Source organism: Galeopterus variegatus, unplaced genomic scaffold (assembly GCF_000696425.1).
Source record: "Galeopterus variegatus unplaced genomic scaffold, G_variegatus-3.0.2 Scaffold5070, whole genome shotgun sequence".
Classification (NCBI taxonomy): domain Eukaryota; kingdom Metazoa; phylum Chordata; class Mammalia; order Dermoptera; family Cynocephalidae; genus Galeopterus; species Galeopterus variegatus.
In genome coordinates, this window is record NW_007731181.1 from 70,039 (window position 1) to 89,574 (window position 19,536).

The 19,536-nt window shown below is 41.8% G+C and overlaps 1 protein-coding gene and 1 pseudogene across 1 annotated transcript in view; one reads left to right on the forward strand and one right to left on the reverse strand.

Annotated features, from left to right (window-relative positions):
- The first annotated feature begins 1,992 nt into the window (after positions 1-1,992).
- Positions 1,993-19,536, forward strand: part of SLC25A15 (solute carrier family 25 (mitochondrial carrier; ornithine transporter) member 15) — a 24,382-nt gene continuing 6,838 nt past the window's right edge. Inside the window, exons 1-3 of the mRNA XM_008588848.1 lie at positions 1,993-2,101; positions 5,252-5,510; positions 18,784-18,921. Coding sequence (XP_008587070.1) covers positions 2,047-2,101; positions 5,252-5,510; positions 18,784-18,921 — 452 coding nt within the window. The 5' untranslated portion in view covers positions 1,993-2,046. The remainder of the gene's footprint in view (positions 2,102-5,251; positions 5,511-18,783; positions 18,922-19,536) is intronic.
- On the reverse strand, positions 15,557-17,502 carry LOC103604280 (annotated as a pseudogene).

Sequence of the window (19,536 nt, forward strand, 5' to 3'; positions counted from 1 at the left end):
TCGAACCAGTTTGGCCTTCTCCAAGCCATGACTTCGCCTAATCCGAGTTAATTGCCCACACCTCTGGGTTAATCGGTTAGAACCCATCACTGTTTTTTATCCTAGTAATTTTACAAGTAGTTATTTGTAGTATTTAACGTGTTCAAGTTTGGTTCACCTTGACTTCACATCGACAGATACAGTACAACCTGGTGTGACTTTGTTTCCTTCCAAGATAAGAAGTTGTTTACACCAAAAGAAACGAACGCATTGAGGTTTATCTGAGGCCACATTGGCTTTGCCCTGTCTGTGTGAGTCTCCCCAGTTGCTTTTTTTTTTTTTCGAAAATGCAGATTTGAGTGTTTTTACTTTTGGGCCAGGTTGGAATACTCTGGAGTTAAGAATTGGTTGGTGGGCACAGACCTGAAGACAAGACTGTCCCTTCTTTGTCACTGACTTGTGACCTTGGAGAAGACCTTGTCTTCCTCTGGTCTGTTTTCCTTCTAGAAAAGGAGATTGGATTAGGATGCTGATATCCTTTTCCAAGGAAATAACAGATGACCCCCACCTTACCAACCTAGTAATGGGTACTGTCTCTCCAGACCCATCAGTAACAAAATCATTGTCTTCGACTTCTAAGTACTGTGCTTTTGTTGTTGCTGGTTTTAAAATTTTTTGTAAAGAAAGGAAGATTCTTGGAGTCTGGTCATTGGCAAAATGCTTCAACTGGTAAGAAAAACTTGTTGGTGGCTAACATTTTCTGCTGACATTTAGGATGACAGTGGTAGAAAGGACCTTGGCATTCATCTCCAAGCTAGCGTGCCAACCGCATTTTCCAAAAAGGTGGCCTGACTAGGAAGAAACCGCTTCTCACTGTGATGAGGAATGACAATTGTTTTGTTATTCACGAATAAGTTACTTACATAGTTTGCAAACCGCACAGAATTGGTTGCTGAATTGGTGGCTCATTAAAATAGGAGACTAAAATAACCTTTTTCTACTCAATGCTTATTAAATTCTTGCCTCAGCAATAGTTAATTTTTGTCTAAAGAAGGTAGAGGAATAGACTCTTAGTTTTTCCAAGCTTCCTAGGCTCCAACCTCAACTTTCTGAAGGAGGATTTCCGGGAGAGAGGTCTGGTCATTTTGAATATTTAACAAGCCCCCAAGTGATCCTTATCAAGCAAATCTGGGACACAATGGCTCAGGTGTTGCATTTCAAAGTTGTTCTGCAGGACAGGCATTATCAGCCCCCTCCTGGGAGCCTGTCAAGGCGGCAGATTTCTCTGGTTCTACCTGAGGCCTATTGAATCAGAATCTGCATTTTTAACAAGCCCCCCAGATGATTCATGTGCACCTTTAGGGTTTGAAGTGGTAGGGCGGGCTGTGGTGCTCTGTACTAGGCCTTGTTCAAAGAAGGAGCGATACATGTTCACAGTTCATCATCACATCAGTCCGATGTGGCTATTTGTGATTGTCTTTGTATTATAATATCTTTATAATTCACCTTGTACAGATGTGGACCCCAGCTGTAGAGGCCCAAGGGGCCACCTTGCCGGTGGAGCAGGCATTCACACCCAGGCATGTGACTTTGTGGATCTCCTGATCTTTGCTGCCTGCATGCTCCTTCCAGACTTACTGTCTTATGACCTCCTCTTAGGCACCCAGCACAGGCTGCTGTCTGAATTTAGAGCTGAGCCTATTGGACTGATAGTCTGATGAGGTTTGGATTGTCTGGTTGGCTGGATTATTTGATGTTCATTTTTAAAGTTTGTTGAAGTGCTGCCAATGACTGTAGCATTGATACTCAGGGAAAGTTGTTGATCCCTGATCTTTTTATGGGCGGTTGATCACTAAGCTGCACTGGTACCTTGCACCCCCTTCCTTTGGAGCACTGTAGGGCCCATTTCCTGACTCCCAGAGGTTCGGGTTCAGTAACTTGGCAGCAGTCCTAGAGAGCAGTAGGCTGCAGAGGCTGGACTAATGGTCAACTCTTGCCTCCTCCCAGGGACATGCAGTGCCTGTCATAAGCTCCACAGAGTTGCCTTCCACGGAGACCGGCAACAACATGAAGTCCAATCCTGCCATCCAGGCTGCCATTGACCTCACGGCAGGGGCCGCAGGTAACCCCAGAGAAAACTCAATCGTCTGTGTTCCTCAAGTACCTTCTAGGCATCATCAAGTGAAAGTAGTATAAAATATTACCTTTGTCACCCCAGAAGCAATATTTTTTAACCTGGGAATGAATCTACTTAATGGAAGTGTGGTATTGTTCAGAGCATGGCAGAAGGTAGAGTAGTACCTGTGATATCAAAACTTTATGAGTCAGGATGAGTGGTGGGAATGTCTCTAGTATAGTTGGAAAACAGCTCAGAGATAGTCGCTTGTCCATTGTCATACAGCTGGATATGCAGGTGGTATGGGACTCCACTCCAAGTTTGGCAGTCTTCAGAGCCCTTGTCGTGCAAAAATAACACCATGCCATCTCTCCAAGGAAACACCAGTTACTCTTCTTACTAGTGTTGCAAAAGAAAGGAGGACACCCTTTAGAAATGTCTTTAAAAATGAGACTGATGTTCTATTGTGTCTTAGCCGTGAAAGGAAAGGAGAGGTGGCAGGATTTGTTGGGAATGGCCAGCTAAGACTGAACTCAGGAACCCAAGCCCAAGGGCGGACTGAGTCTCTCCCTGGCAACCACAGGCCACTCTTTAGAAAGCTTAAGGTGCAGGAATAGCAGGAACCTCAGCCTGAGGGGAAGGAATTTGAAGTGAGTGGTGGTGGTGTAGTTCTCCAGAGTCCTGCATTATCTTAGGGCTGGAGGAATGCTGGCATGCTCATATTTTACAGATGAAAACTCTGCCCTCTCACACCTATTCTTATCATGGTTGTAGCTCCCTGGAGTGGGGAGACCAGAGGGGAGGGTTGCCCAGTGTTCTCTTATCCAGTGTAACCTCTTGGGTCAACAGATCAAGAGTGGTCAGGGGCCGCTGCCTCTCATCCTGTCATTCACTAACTGTAAAAGAGAAATCGTTGTTCAGAGAAGAGCAAAGTATTTTTCCATGAACCAAAGGTCAGACAAGGTAGGCTAATGAGGAAGGCTGGGGACAGCCTATTACAGATGCTGATAAGGAGCACAAGGCAAGGGCACCTCTCAAGCACAGAGAGTGTCCCAACCCAGGAGCAGAGGAAACTAAGGCCATCTGGGCTCCACCCCAGGGTTCTCTTGTCCAGTACAGTCCTTTGGGTCATTCTCTCACCCTGCTGTGGAAATGAGCTGCAGCCCCCAGGTCCCAGGCCACACTGGAGGACAGGCAGATGCTGACTTGAGAAGGGTGCAGCCGTCTGCCTACCTCTGGCCTCCGCACATCGCAGCAGTGCTCTGGGCTCAGTTATTGTCTCTGCAGTAGCAAAGTGTTTAACCACACGAGATTCTCCTCTTCTGGCATTTTATGTCCTTCAGTCAATCTGTCAGAGATCTACGATCTATTGTGATACAATTAAAAAGCTTACCTTTTCCTATTTATGTGCATACAGGTATTTGGGTGCCACATTTGTAATTTACAGTCAGTGTTAAAGATGTAAACTGCAATAGGATTGTTAGGAACCTGGTATATAAGACAGTTGATGATGGGTATGTTTTTAACAAGTTTCGTATTAACATGTATGGGCTGTTATACTCATACATACTGACACTGTTCCTAATAACTGTGTTTCTCCCTATGCTAGCAACACAGGGACGCCCTTCACTGATGTAGAGCTGCTGTCTAACTTCACAGAACAGCAAGCTCCGTTGTGGGGGGTGGGGATGGGGTCTTTGGGTCGGAGGCTGGGCAGAGGAGGTGCCTATTAGTAACACAGGAACCTCCATCCTACTGTGAGGCACTTGGGGTGCCAACCGGAAGCAGTGAGCCCACTGTTGAGGGGCTCAAGTCTTTGAATGAGGAAGCTAGAGAGACCTTTGGACATTGATGGCTCTAATGCTTGTTGTTTGTGTAGAAAAGAGGCCCTGTCATTTATTAATGGCTTGATAGGTCTTTGAGAACCTGCTAGGCGTCAGGCTCAGTGGCTGGTGCTAGTGTTCAGGATAGTCATCACTCATTTGAGGGGGACACGGTGAGCTCCATGACCATGTTGTTAGGGGTAAATTACTTTCTACAACTTAGGTGGTATAGCTGTATATGTCAAAGTTAAGAAATTATATATCTTAAATATTTTATGGAAGCCTTCTTTCAATTTGAGGAAACTTTAATAACCTCACCAATTGGTTATGTTTCCTAATACAAGCAAGGGATGTGTGACATGCGGTGGCCCCTCAAGCAAAGGGGAAGGTGGTACATGTTAATCAGTGGCAGTTCCCAGGATGCTGAGTCCAGACCAGGGTCTGGGATATTAGAAGGTGGTTATAGTTCATTCCTTTCCTTACGCTCAGAATTTTTATTGAGGTGATCTAGTGTCATTTAGACTTTGCTGTATTTAATATTCTTACAGTGTACAAGCATATAGATGAATTTATGCTAAGCAAAGGTAAATTTCAGTCCATTACCTATCTAAATACAAATCATTAAGTAGTAGAGTTCAAATTAAAGTTTTTCCATAGGGTCAAATATTTATCTCTTCAGGGATTAATTAGCCAGACGCCTTGTTTTCTTTATTTGGTGCCTAGTTCTCTGTTATTTTTCTGATAGTTATCAGAACTCCTGGGCATTAGGCAGAGAGGGGTGATGAGCTTCTTCCAGGTTTTCCTCTTCCCTGTATATGGTTTCTGTCTCTCTCAACACAGTAGCTGCTGCTTATTAACCATTTGTTGTGTGGCAGATGCTGTGCTAAGTCCATCTCCTCCTTTTTACTTAATCCTCACGCTAACCCTGTGAGGTGGCCGTGGATGAGGAACTGAGGCTCAGAGGTTAGTTCACTAATCCAGGATCTCACAGCAAAGCCAGGCTTCAGCCCAAGTTCCTCTGACCCCATTGCCGAGGCTCTTGAACACATGTCACACCTTTGCATCCTGTGATTTTCTCTGTTGAATACATGTCTGTCTCCCCTGCCAAGTGTGAGCTCCTTCAGGGCAAAATTTGGGTGCCAGGCACATTGGGGACCTGCTGTAAATTATTTATTGGACTCGGCTAGAAGGTTTGGGAGGAAAAGAGGTCAAAAGGAACTGAAGCAGAGGTAAGGCCTGGGGTCAGCCACCTGTCCCTCATTTCCAGGGGTAATTAAAGCTACCATCTAAAACAGTAGCCATTTGTTAGAGAAGACTTCCGTCCTGGTTGCAGGGGGCACGGCATGTGTGCTGACTGGACAGCCCTTCGACACGATGAAAGTGAAGATGCAGACGTTCCCCAACCTGTACCGGGGCCTTACCCACTGCTGCTTAAAGACGTACTCCCAGGTGGGCTTCCGTGGCTTCTACAAGGGCACCAGCCCAGCGCTGATTGCCAACATCGCCGAGAACTCAGTCCTCTTCATGTGTTACGGCTTCTGCCAACAAGTGGTGCGGAAAGTGGTTGGATTGGACAAGCAGGCAAAGCTGAGGTGAGTTGAGGGCACTGACACTTTTTGTTTTTTTTTCTGGAAAAATACCCACTGTAGTATGGTCATGGTTTTAATATCTTTTGGGGAAGAATGCGTCCTTTCTTAAAATACTTTCTTCATGATTATGAAGTCATACATTGTCATCATATGACTTGGAAAGCACATATGCATTACACAGAGGAGATTTGCCCATGACCCACGACTGGGAGCAAGCCCCCTTACATTTTGGTCTCCTTCAGGGGGCTGCTTTTCAAACCTTGCAATGGTGCTTCCTGCCTTATCAGTAGAGGTGCTGGACTAAAACCGTGATGCAACTTGTGACCCAAGTTTTAGGTTCCATTTCATTAGAATACTAGAAGAGATTGCTTGAGCCAAGTAGATTTGAGGAGAAACTTGGAATTTTAGCAAGAGGTGGAAGTACCTGAGGAGATGCAGGTGAACTCACATTTCTTTAGCCAAGTCTTCCCCAAACATCAGACTTTGGCTTGTGCTTGGTCCTTTCTTGGGTATTCATTTTACAGAGACTGAAAAGAATTTGGAAACACTGGAGGGTTTAGCCATCTCTCCTTTGAATGATGATTTATTTTAAATGATTTAGAATTATATCAGCTTCATGGTTGCAAAGGGTAGTCTCGTTGGTTGTTTCAGTAGGAATTGAAACCCTTTTGCAACTACAGATCCCACATGACTCAAGGGGGTTCTTTGTGTACAGAATTGTCCTCTGGAGATGCCTAGAGGTCTCAAGATGTGCCCTTTTATAGGCAGGAATTCTGTCATGTTAGATGGAACTAGTGTTTTTTAAAGGCTTAGGACTGGATAAGATGCCCCAGGAGACAGTGTAGATGGACAGGAGGGCTGAGCACTGATCCTATGACCCTCTAGCACAGAGAGGGCAGGAAAGAGAAGAAGGAAAAGAAATAAGCAGGGGACAAACCAAGAGAGTGTGGCAGTCCACAGTGGAGACTGAAGAGAAGCAAAATAAGTGACTAATTTTCTTTCCAGTTGAGGGAGAGACATTCTGTTTGAGGAGACCAGGAGTTTACTTCTCCTTTAGCCTCCTTAGCAAAAGATGAAAAGGGAGAGAAGACAGGGCAACAGTGAACAACTGTGAGATTCTGGAGGAAGAACTGTGTCCTCCCTCTGCACAGAGTAGCCCCTCAAGCCATAAGACATAGACAGTGACTTCTGCCTTCTTGCATGGGCAAAACCATTAGGGATCTGGACCTGCCTGTCCCTCCCTACTTTTTCCTTGCTTAGCATGTGAACAGAGTGAAGACAAGGAAGAGCGTCTTGCTTTTTTGATGGAGAACGATATAATACTTCTCAATGCATTTCGCTGCACTATCTGCAGAGCACTGAATCAGTGTCCTTAAGAAAGGGCTGGGAAATACCTCATAGTGCCTCTCATGGGGAATCATTCTGGGGACATTTATTTTGTGTAGTACATGATGTATACTATCATGCCTTCATAGCCTTTGCCATGATCCTGTGAGAGGCGCAAGGCAGGTGTTGTCTCTGTCTTACAGATGGGGAAAGATACATGTTCAAGATCACCAAGTAAGGACATAAAACCATGTCTTTTCAGCCCCTGCCCAGTGGTCTCTCTGTCAGACCAGTCAGGGTTCTGGAATATTTTGTAAGGGTCAAATGTAGAGAGAAGACCAATCAAGAGCAGTGAAAGGAGAGAAATGCTTGTGAGAGCCTGTTGTGAATTTCTGCAATCACACTGTAAATATTTGCCTGTTCTGGGTTTGAACACATCCCAGAGTGGTGTTCTGCTTTGACCTTTGGCTGGATGGGGTCTTACAAACTAGGAATGTTCAGGTACATGTTTGTGGAGTAGATGACAAACAGTTGATTCTTACAAAATCTCGTCCTACGCCAATTGCCATTGCAATTCTAGTTCTACCTGCTAATGCTACATGCAGAACAGGGGCCCGTGTACCTCATTTCATGCAGTGGTAGATGGAAGTGTTTATTAGAAAGTCAAAGTCCACTGCAAATAGTATTTGACCTTGGCTTTGCACTGTGATATCATGTTTGGTGTTCATTCAGACATCCGAGCCATTATTACATCTTAGATTGAATAGCCTTCTACGTTTATTGACTGCCACCTTTGTTCTAGCAAACTTGGCAGACTCTGGGTAATGACCCTGATTGACTACTGCCTGTCAGCAGGTTTGACAGAGAGTCCCTGAAGAAGGCCAAATATGGATCTGCAGGCTTGTTGGAAGACAGCAGAAACCATTTTAAGTTTTGGTTTAACAAATGAGCTAAGGAGTGAAGGGAGGAGGAAGGAATGGACTGAACAGCATCAGACAGTTTCTGCACCCCATATGCTTGGGCGCCTGGCTCTCCTCTGCTAACGGTCTTAGGTTTGTCTGTAAAATTGAAAGGAAGTCTTCCTCCTGAAAAAAAGCCCCACTCTAAGCCTCTTCTGAGAGACCTTGGTGTGTGAGGGGCTGGCTCAGCCCCATGCATCTGTCTGTGGCACAGAGGCTAGACCATCAGGGAACAGGCAACCAGAGCCAAGACTGGAGATGGCCCTGATTCTTTTTTTTTTTTTTTTTTTTTGAAAATCATGTTTTATTATCTTTTTTTTATTGAAATGTCATTGATTGTACATATCTGGGGGTACAGCATTGAATATCAATACCTGTGGGCAATATGTGATCCTCAAATCAGCATTGTTAGTATATTCAACCTTACACATTTTTTGTGCCCTATACCAATTTCTCGCTAACTCCTCCTCTCCTTTTCCCACCCCTGGTGGTCTCAGTTCTGTTCTCTCCTTTTGAAAGTTCGAATTATTGTGCTCGTTGTATCTTTTTTTTAATTCTTTATTTAGTTCTCACTTATGAGTAAGGACATGTGGTATCTCTCTTTCTGTGCCTGGCTTATTTCACTAAATATAATTTCCTCTAAGATCATCCATGTTGCTGCAAATGGCAGAATTTCATTCTTTTTTTATGGCTGAATAGAATTCCATTGTGTGTATTGCCACATTTTCCTTATCCAGAAGTCCACTGATTGATATTTAGGTTGGTTCCAACTCTGAGCTATTGAAAACAGGGCTGCGATAAACACAGGAGTGCAGATATCCCTTCAAAATGATGATTTCCATTCCTTTGGGTATACACCCAGTAGTGTTATTGCTGGATCACATGCAGTTCTATCTGTAGTTGTTTGAGGAACCTCCGTTACTTGGCTGCACTAATTTACAGTCCCACCAATAGTGTAAGAGTGTTCCCCTTTCTCTGCATCCTCACCAGCATTTGTTATTCTCTTTCATAATGAACAGTCTTTTTCATAATGAACAGTCTGATGCTGAGCCATGTTGAGCATTTTTTTCATGTGTCTATTGGCCATTTGTATATCTTCCTTTGAGAAATGCCTATTCAGTTCCTTTGTCCATTTTTTAATCAGGTTACTTATTTTTTCACTGTTAAGTTGTTTGAGTTCTTTGTATATTCTGGATATTAATCCCTTGTCAGATGCATAGTTAGCAAATATTTTCTCCCATTCCATAGGTTGTCTTTTCACTCTGTTAATTGTTTATTTTGCTGTGCAGAAGCTTTTTAGTTTGATATAATCCCATTTGGTTATTTTTTCTTTTGTTGCCTGTGCTTTTGGGGTCTTATTCATAAAGCCTTTGCCCAATCCTACTTTCTGAAGTGTTTCCCCTATGTTTTCTTTTAGAAGTTTTATGGTTTCAGCTCTTATATTTAAGTCTTTGGTCCATTTTGTGTTGATTTTGGTATATGGTGAGAGGTATGGGTCTAGTTTCATTCTTCTACATATGGATGTCCAGTTTTCCAAGCACCACTTATTGAAGAGGTCATCTTTTCCCCAGTGTATGTTCTCGTTGCCTTTGTCAAAGATCAGTTGACCGTGAGTATGTGGGTCGATCCCCAGGTTTTCTATTCTGTTCCATTGATCTGAGTGTCTGTTTTTATGCCAGTACCATGCTATTTTAGTTACTATAGCTTTGTGGTATAATTTGAAGTCAGGTAGTGTTATGCCTCTGGCTTTTTTTTTTTTTCTGAAGTGTTTCCCCTATGTTTTCTTTTAGAAGTTTTATGGTTTCAGCTCTTATATTTAAGTCTTTGGTCCATTTTGTGTGGATTTTGGTATATGGTGAGAGGTATGGGTCTAGTTTCATTCTTCTACATATGGATGTCCAGTTTTCCAAGCACCACTTATTGAAGAGGTCATCTTTTCCCCAGTGTATGTTCTCGTTGCCTTTGTCAAAGATCAGTTGACCGTGAGTATGTGGGTCGATCCCCAGGTTTTCTATTCTGTTCCATTGATCTGAGTGTCTGTTTTTATGCCAGTACCATGCTATTTTAGTTACTATAGCTTTGTGGTATAATTTGAAGTCAGGTAGTGTTATGCCTCTGGCTTTTTTTTTTTTTTTTGCTCAGGATTGCTTTGGCTATTCGGGGTCTTTGCCATTCCGTATGAACGTTAGGACTGTTTTTTCTATTTCTGTGAAGAATGTCATCGGTATTTTGAGATGAGGATTACATTGAATCTGTAGATTGCTTTGGGTAGTATGGACATTTTCACACTTGATCATGGTGTACATTATTTTGATGTGTTGCTATATCTGATTGCTAATATTTTGTTGAGGATTTTTGCATCTATGTTCATCAGAGATATCAGCCTGTGGTTTTCTTTTTTTGTTGTATCTGTCTGGTTTTGGTATTAGGGTGATACTTGACTCATAGAATGAGTTTGGGAGAATGGCCTCTGTTTCAATTTATTGGAATAGTTTGAAGAGAATTGATATTAATTTCTCTTTAAAGGTTTGTTAGAATTCAGCATTAAAGCCACCTGGTCCCGGGCTGTTCTTTATTGGGAGAGTGCCAAATACTGCTTCAATTTCATTGGTTGTTATTGGTCTGTTCAGGTTTTCTATTTCTTCTTGGTTCAGTCTCAGTTGTTTGTATGTGTCCAAAAATTTATTCATTTCCTCTAGGGTTTTGAATTTGTTGGTGTACAGTTATTTATAATAGTCTCTAACGAGTCTCTATATTTCTGTGGTATCAGTTGTAATGTCTCCTTTTTCATTTCTGATTTTTGTTATTTGGGTCTTCTCTTTTCTTTTTTTTTTTTTTAGTTAGCCTAGCTCATGGTTTGCCTATTTTGTTGATTGTGTTAAAAAAACAACTTTTTGTTTCATTGATCTTTTGTATTATTTTTTGGGTTTCTATTTCATTTAGTTCTGCTCTGATATTACTTCTTTCCATCTATTAATTTTGGATTAGATTTTTCTTGTTTTTCTAGTTCTTTGGGGTGTAGTGTTAGATTGTTTATTTGAAATCTTTCTATTTTTGATGTAAGCATTTATTGCAATAAACTTCAATCTTAGTATTGACTTTATAATATCCCATAGGTTTTGGTATGATTTGTCTTTATTTTCATTAATTTGAAGAATTTTTTTGATTTCCTGTTTAATTTCTTCTTTGATCCATAGGGCATTCAGGAGCATGTTGTTTAATTTCCATGTATTTGCTTAGTTTCCAGAGTTTCGCTTGTTATTAATTTCTAGTTTTAATCTGTTGTGGTCTGAAAAAGATAACTTGAAATGACTTCAGTTTTTAAAAATTCATTGAGACTTGATGTGACCTAACATGTGGTCTATCCTGGAGAATATGTGCTGATGAGAAGAAAGTATATTGTTGGATGAAATGTTCTGTAGATATTTTCCAGGACCAGTTGGACCAAAGTGTAGTTTAAATCCTGTGTTTCTCTGTTGATTTGTTTCCTAGATGATCTGTCCAGTGTTGACAGTAGGGTGTTCGGGTCCCCAACTACTATTGTATTGGGGTCTGTCTCTTTCTTAAGGTCTAATAGTACTTTATATATTGGAGTGCTCCATTGTTGGATGCATATATATTTATGATTATTATATCTTCTTGCTGGATAGATCCCTTTATCATTATACAGTGGCCACCTTTGTCTCTTTTCATGGTTCTTGATTTAAAGTTTATTTTATCAAATATAAAAATAGCTACTCCTACTTGTTTTTGGTTTTCCTTTGTGTAGTATATACTTTTTTTCATCCTTTCACTATTAATCTGAGTGTGCGTTTGCTGTCTTCAGGAGTCTCAGGTCACCAGTATATAGTTGGGTCTAGCTTTTTAATCTAGTCAGTCAAACTGTGTCTTTTGAGTGAGGGAGTTTAATCTGTTTACATTTAGGGTTATTGAAAGGTATTGTCTTATACCTGGTATTTTATCTAATTCCATTTGGATGTTTTAAATATCTTTTGTTCTTTCCTCTTTTATTGTGTCTTCAGTGTTTGTTGATTTTTTGAGGTGGTAAGATTGAGTTTCTTTCTCTTTCTTGTTTGTGTTTTTGTTCTACCTGTGAGTTTTGTTCTTTCCCATGTATTTGTGGTAGTGATCAACCTTTTTCGGATTCCATATGCAGGACTCAGTTGAGGATTTCTTGCAGGGCTAATCATGTGGTGATGAACTCCTGTAGTTTTTGTTTGTCTGGGAAATACACTATTTCTCCCTCATTTCTGAAGGATACCCTTGCTGGGTATAGTATTCTTGGCTGGCAGTTTTTTTTTTTTTTCAATATTTTGAATATATCATCTCATTTTACTTTGGCCTGTAGTGTTTCTGTTGAGAAGTCTGCTGGTAGTGAGATCGGAACTCCCTTATAAGTGACTTGACACTTTTCTCTTGCTACTTTTAGGATTCTCTCTGTCTTTGAGCTTTGCCAGTTTGATTATAATGCGTCTTAAGAGTGGATCTTTTTGGATTGTATCTTTTTAGGGATCTTTGAGGCTCTTGGATCTGAAGATCTATGTCTCTCCCTACACATGGTAAGTTTTCCATTATTGTTTCATTGAATAGTTTTTCAGTGCCTTTTTCTTCTTCTGTTCTGGAACACCCATGACTTGTATGTTTGTGCACTTAAGATTGTTTGTTAGCTCTCAGATATTCTTCATTTATTTTTAATTTTTCCCCGTGGACTACCTGGGTTATTTCAAAAAGATTATCTTCGAGATCAAAAATTCTTTCATCTGGGCTGGCCCGGTGGCGCACTGCTACAGTGTGCCGCTTGGGAGTGCAGCGGCGCTCCCGCCGAGGGTTCGGATCCCACATACAGACCGGCCGCTCACTGGCTGAGCGAGGTGCGGGCGCAACACCGAGGGTTGCAATCCCATTGCCGGTCCCGGTCTGGTACGGGTGCGACACTGAGGGTTGCGATCCGTTGCCGGTCACGAAAAAAGACAAAAAGGGGAAAAAAAAAATTCTTTCATCTGCTTGCTCTAGCCTGCTGCTTAAGCTCTCAGTTGTGTTTCTTATTGAATGAATCTTTCAGTTCTAGGAGTTCTACTACATTCTTTTTTATAGTACTAATCATTTTGTGTTTTTCCTCCTTCATATCCTGGATATTTTTTCTTGTTTCATTATTTTGTCTAACTGAGTCTTATATCTCATTGTGTTTCCTTAAGATTGTTGCTCAGAATTCCTTTTCAGTCATTTCAAGGGTTTCCTTCTCTATGTGGTCTGGTACTTGAGAATCACTGTATGCATTTAGGGGTGTAATATTTTCTTGGTTTCTTGTATTTCTAGTATCTCTATGTTGATGTCTGGTCATCTGATAGAATGGTTGCTTCTTCTGTTACTCTGGAGTGGGCTTTGAGGAGAGATACTTCCTTCTCTTTTTCTGGTGTCCACTAGTGACTTTCCTAATGTCAGTGCAATCCAGTCGACAGCAGGTCACCTGAATGGTGGCTGTGGCTGCTACTGTTGTGGCTAGCCACCTTTGTGGTGGCAGTGGCTGTGGTGATGGCTGTGGTGGACCATACACTCAGAAGCAGTTTTTGAGGTGTGCTCCAGCCTTCTGTCAGGTGGGAGGCTGCCCTCCCCTCCTGCCTAGGTCCCTGGGCTTGCTTCTGCCTGCTGCCAGGCAATGGAGCTGCCTGTGTCTCAGTTTTGGTGGCTGGAAAGTCCCAAATTCAGGGAACACATTTGGTGAAAGCCTTGGTAGTGGTGACAGTGATAGAGGGGTTTCAAATGGCAGATGTGGTGGAGCAGAGAGTGGCCCTGATTTTGTACTAATGTTTAACACTGGTGAAACTTTAGGACCCTTGAATGTGGTAGGTCCATTTGTGCTTTTGCTCAGTTTGGAGAAATATTGTTAGGGGATCTCTATACTTACAGCAGTCAGCTGAGGGGATTCCCACCCAGGGGGGGGCTTTTGGAAATCTGTGAGAGTGGATTTGGCTGTCCACTGATAGCAGGATGCTGGCTTTTAATGGGTGAGTGCCCGGGGACCAGTTTAGTCCTTCTTGCCCAAGGAAGGATTGTCCCTCCCTTGATGCCAGTAGTGCTCCTATGATGAGACACTTTCCCAGGGGCTGGAAGGGATCTTCTTTTCTGACCCTCACGAACTCCCAGAGAAGTCTTCTTGACTTTCTGAGAAAAGTTTCTCAGACTTTTCCCCAGTTTTTTATTCTTATTTCATTGAGAATTTACTCTTAAAAAAATAGAGAAAACGAGAATTTATCTGTTTTGAATGACATGTCTATATTACTTATAAGTCAATGAGCAGATTCTTTTCCATACATACCTTGAGATCCAAAATCTGAGTGCCTAAATAACGGTTGAAGGATCAGATTACCAGTGAACATTTTAATATAGGATTTGTGTATAGTGATTTAGAGCAATAAATATCAGAGTGAGAAATTTAACACAAACTAAATACAGTAACAGAAGGAAAGAAAAAGCTTATGTACACAGTACCAAGGTCTTTACAATAAGTTATAGTGTACAGTTCCATCACAGCATGTTTATGTACAAAACTGCTAATGTGAACATTCAAAGAAATCTGTCATGTAGGTCTAATATTGATTTAATAAAGTTTGTACAGTATCAAGTAATATCAAAAGTAAAAACAAAAAAACTCAATGAGTTTTTATATCATGTTATAAACTGCCTTATATAATATAAAAAACCACAAAGTCAGAAGTACAGTTTTTAAAAAAAAGTGGAAATTGTTATTTTTAATAAGTGCTAGAAAAATGTACTGCCCCAAGTTTCTTAGGAATTTGCCTTTAACTCTCCTGCAACCCTGGTTACCATATGCTAGAAGATAAATCAATACAAAGGGAGCTAAGTAATCTTTTTAAAAAAAAAAAATAGGAAACACAGACCTGGTGATGAGAAATATTGTAAAACATTAGTACAGGCTTCCCCAAAGGAGAATTAAAAGACTCTGTTTACTAGAATGAATGGGCTGGCACTGAATGTGACCACATTTGGGAAATTTCAAAGGCTTGCTAGCAGTTTTTATTTTAAATTTTTAGTTGTAACTGGCAATGGTGTATACATCCCAGGATTTTGAAATTTTCTGGTATAACATGACTAAGACAAAATATGATTCAAAAGTGATAAATCATATCTTCTACTTCTTACAAAAATAAGGACTAAAGATCGAGTAATTAAAAGGCAGAATATAGAAATTAATTAAGAAGAAATAGATGAAACATAATTCTGGGTGTTAATGGGCTTAGTAAGTAGCTGTACTGTGACATATTTAAGAACACCTATACTGACCTATGTGCTGCATTAACCACTCATATTTGCGTGAGAAGCTGAAATGGTAAGACTATAGGCTGATAAAACAAATTAAATTTAAAGGAAAGAAGAAACAGGAATTTAAAGAAAAATCTTATTTTTAAATTTATTGTGGGATCAAAATATTGACAGAGCTATATCAGTCAAGAGCAGTATTTCTGTTGCTAAAACAGGGAGCTTTAGCCAGGCTCAACACAACTTCCCTCTTCAAGTGCTATTGAACTCATGGTACTTTCTATAACACCAAGCAATAAATGATTATTTTTCCACTGAATCTAGTAAGTTCCTTGGTCTATTTAACATATATAGACTGCCTGAGATAATAAAAATGTCACTTAATGGTAAGTAAAGGTTTTCCTGGTTTTGACAGGAGAAAGGGTTGGCTGCTGTAAACAGTGTGCACGCTCCGTAGGCTGCATACACATCATGTTTAGTAAAATATTAAAAGTTGATGGATATGGATGCTTGTGCAGAATCTTTTTGCCTCCGACATAATTTCACAGGGTGTCTTCTCCATTACCCTGTCTTCTAGTATGCCTTGGACTGAATGTCCTCCCAAAACTTAATCCCCACTGTGACTGTTAAGGGTGGGAAATCCTGTTATGGTAATTGAAAGGTGGGGCCTTGAAGATGTGATTAGACTGTAAGAACATGCCATAGTGAGTGGATTAAAAATGGCGGTCATGGGAGTAGTTTGGAGGGCTTTAAAAGGAGAGTGAATGAGGAACTATCTCTCTCTCTCTCCTCCACCATTTTCTGCCATGTGAGACCCCTGGGTCATTGTCACCACACCAAGACCCTCACCAGATGTGTTCCCTGCACTGTGGATTTCCCAGCCTCTGGAACTGTAAGCAGTAAATTTTGTTTTCTTTATAAATCACCCAGTTTCAAGGTATTTATGTTATAAGCAACAGAAACAAACTAATACATAGTGCCTATTTAGGACACTCGTGCCTGTTTGAAAGTGGAGCTTCTTTTTTTGAAGGTGTCATTAAATATTTTCACTGGCTGTGGTGATGCAAAATCATTTCGGAAAGGAAGTTCCATGGAGCTGAGGTTGGTACTGCCGGTTTGACGCTGGATGTCTGCGATCCACAGTGACGGTAGTGAATGTGCTGGGAGGCAGTGGAGGAGTGCCGCATCTTCTGATAGTTGTCCAGTTCTTCTGACAAGTCTGCCAGGTCTGCAGAAATTTCTTTGTCCTTTAGTGAAAAACAGTTCATAATGAGGAAGATTAAACACTTCTGGGAACCCAGTTTCAGTAAAAGCAGTTCTGTAAGCCATGACTTTTTTTTGAGGCTATTTCATTTGTACTAAAATAGAAATAATAAGGATCAAGACAATCCCTGATGTAATGCCAGTAATTGTTCCATGAGTTTTAGTCATTTGTTTTTTCTTTTCTTTACAATGATTTTCATCCCAAGGGTATGTACACTCTTGAACACCATTACAGACTAAAGAAATACTGGTGCACGTGTTGCTATGGCAAAAGAAAGTGCTGCCCATGCAGGGAGGCTCCACAAAGGAAGTAAAGGGCATTCTTTATTTAAACCTGCTAAGCCAATTACTTTTATCTACCCACATTTGCACTACTGTAACTCCTGTTTTAAACATTACACGATTGGCTGTGGTACTGTAAAACTTGGCCTTCAGATATTCAGTAGAACTGCTTCCATCATAGACTGCCACAAAGTTTCTCTTGCATTTGTTGGAGTGCTCCATTTGATAATCTAGGAACCTCAAATAAATCTCAATAAATAAATAAATCTTAGGTTTCAGAGTAGGTTTAATTGCAATCAACTGCTTGGCCAGGTTTCGTTTTTTCTTTTTGTTCTACCTGACTAGATTTCACTATTCCATCAGCTCCTGAGAGCTCAAACTGGCAATCTGTGATGGGATTTTAAATACCTCCTAAGTAAGTAAAGTATGGATCAGGAATAAATGAATATTTTATTTGAAATCCCAGTCCTTCCAGTTCATCAGATCTAAACGTAATCTACATGAATCTCCCTGTCGATCTAATTAATGGAGAGCTTTTCATGCCAGAGGAGAGAAACCAAATGGCCCATCTCGAACTTCTAAGTGATCAAACTGATATTCAAACAATGGTTCTATATAATAATGTTCATCAAAGATCAACTTTATTCTTTGATGTGGAGCAGCTTCCAAAATGTAGATACAGTCCTTGTTTGCTGGATATGTTTTGGGGTAACTTGATGAAGCAAAATGACCTCTATTGCTGGTTTGAACCCAAATGCCACATTGGGTTAGGGGAATGTGCTTGATTCTAATATTTTGTCCGTCTTTGGGGCCAGAGCAATTCCTTCCACTACGAGTATTGTTACTAACAACATTTCAGGGACCAAGCAGAGCTGCTCCGGGGCCATGTTCTTGAGCGAGTGGCCTGGAGCTTCACAAGGGACTGAGGTGGTAAAGGCGTGGTGGCAGCCCTGCTCCATCTCCATTGCTGGCTGCCACACTGTGGGCACAGCTCAGGTCACCGGCCACTCCACCTGCAGGGCTCTGCTGAAGGGGGCAGGTGTGGTGAGCCTTGGCTCATTTTCCTTTTGTCCATATTCTCAAACTCTTAGTGGATTCCAGTTTCAGAGGAGGCAAATGCTTCTTTTTCTATAGTTGTGTGCATGCATCCCTCTGTCTAGGTAGATGTCCAGCCTAGCCACTTCACCTAAAACCACTGAGCTTGCAGACGTGCACTGCTTCCCCTGCTCCCACGGCTCCATCACACCCGCCTTTTGCCTCGGTTTTGCTGAGGCTGAGGAGATCATCAGCTGAATGGGGAAACCTTTCTGCAGTGCGGCAACTTTTTGTAAAAATGTATCCTGGGTTTTCATCTGTGGAAGTTATATTACACATCTGGTTATTCCAGGTTGGATTTTGGGTATGTAGGGATGGTCTCAGAACCTAGTTTTATTTAAAACTTAGTGGCAAATACACTGAAGTGTTAATAGTTCGTGTTTTTCGGTGGTGGGACTATGGGTAATTATTTCCCATATCTTAAGTTTATTTGGCTATAATTTTTGTCATTTTGTGTCTTAGCTTGGGCTGCTGTAACAAAATACCATAGACTGGGTGGCTTACATAACAAACATTTTTCACAGTTCTGGAGGCTGGGAAGTCCAGGATCAAGGTGCCAGCAGACCTGGTGTCTGGTGAGGGCCCGCTTCCTGATTTGCAGACAGCCTTTCCGCTGTGTCCTCACATGGCAGAGAGCAAGCTCTCTGGTCTCTTCTTATAAGGACGCTAATCCCATGATGAGGGCCACACCCTCATGGTCCCATCTAAACCTAATTACCTCCCGGGGTTAGGACTTCACCATATAAATTTGGGGGGGGGGGCACAGCATCAGTCCATAGCACTGTGTTTAATTACAAAGAGCATGGATGTTGCAGTAAGGCAGATTGGGTTTGAGTCCTAGCACTGCTTCTTAGTAGCTGTGTGACTTTTGGCACATTGTGTGTCATTTCCCATATGGGAACTGGGTGTTGCTGTCTACCTCACAGGGCTGTGGGATCCTCAGACAAAACAGAACCATGCACATTCCCTCCTTTCATCATCACGCTGCTTTGCCACCAAAGTGCTTTGTGCGTGGTGAGTGCTGAGGGCAGGAGCAAGCCTGCACATAACCAGCCTGTGCTGTGTGCTTTCAGTGACCTACAGAACGCGGCCGCCGGCTCCTTTGCCTCTGCCTTTGCTGCGCTGGTGCTCTGCCCCACGGAGCTTGTGAAGTGCCGACTGCAGACCATGTATGAAATGGAGACATCAGGAAAAATAGCCCAAAGCCAGAAGTAAGCACCACTTGGGCACAGACATTAGATATCTGTTGCCTTGGTGTATTTGAATGTTTTTCCATTTTATGCTAAACTGAAATTAAGTGCCAGAATATGGAAACAGAATTACTTACTCCAAAATACTGTGTTTCTAGAATACTTTCCTCTACCAGTCAGAGGATAATTTTCTGAAAGGTTTGTCTGTGATAGTTGGACCCACCACCCACCCCATAGAAAGTCTTAGGCAGACAATTAGTACCCTAGAATTGGAGAAGCTAGAAGCTTAACACCTCTTTTGGCCTCTTAGATGCATAAGGCATGATCCTTAACCGTATTTGGAGGCACATAGCAGGCAGTGTTTGAACTGAGAGCTGCACATTCATAAGTGCCAGTTTGGATTCTAGGATGAGTATTTGATGCCCAGTCCCAGGTTTCACATGGATATTCAGGCTGATCACCCAAGATCCTAGTGGTAACTTCCTTTAACCCTCTCCTGACCCTTCCCAGTCCTCAAAGTGTACCTGCAAAGGACCCAAGTTGTTAAAACATTCATGGAGGCCGGCCCGGTGGCGCACTGGATAGTGCGCCGCTTGGGAAGCGCGGCGGCGCTCCCGTCCGAGGGTTCGGATCCCA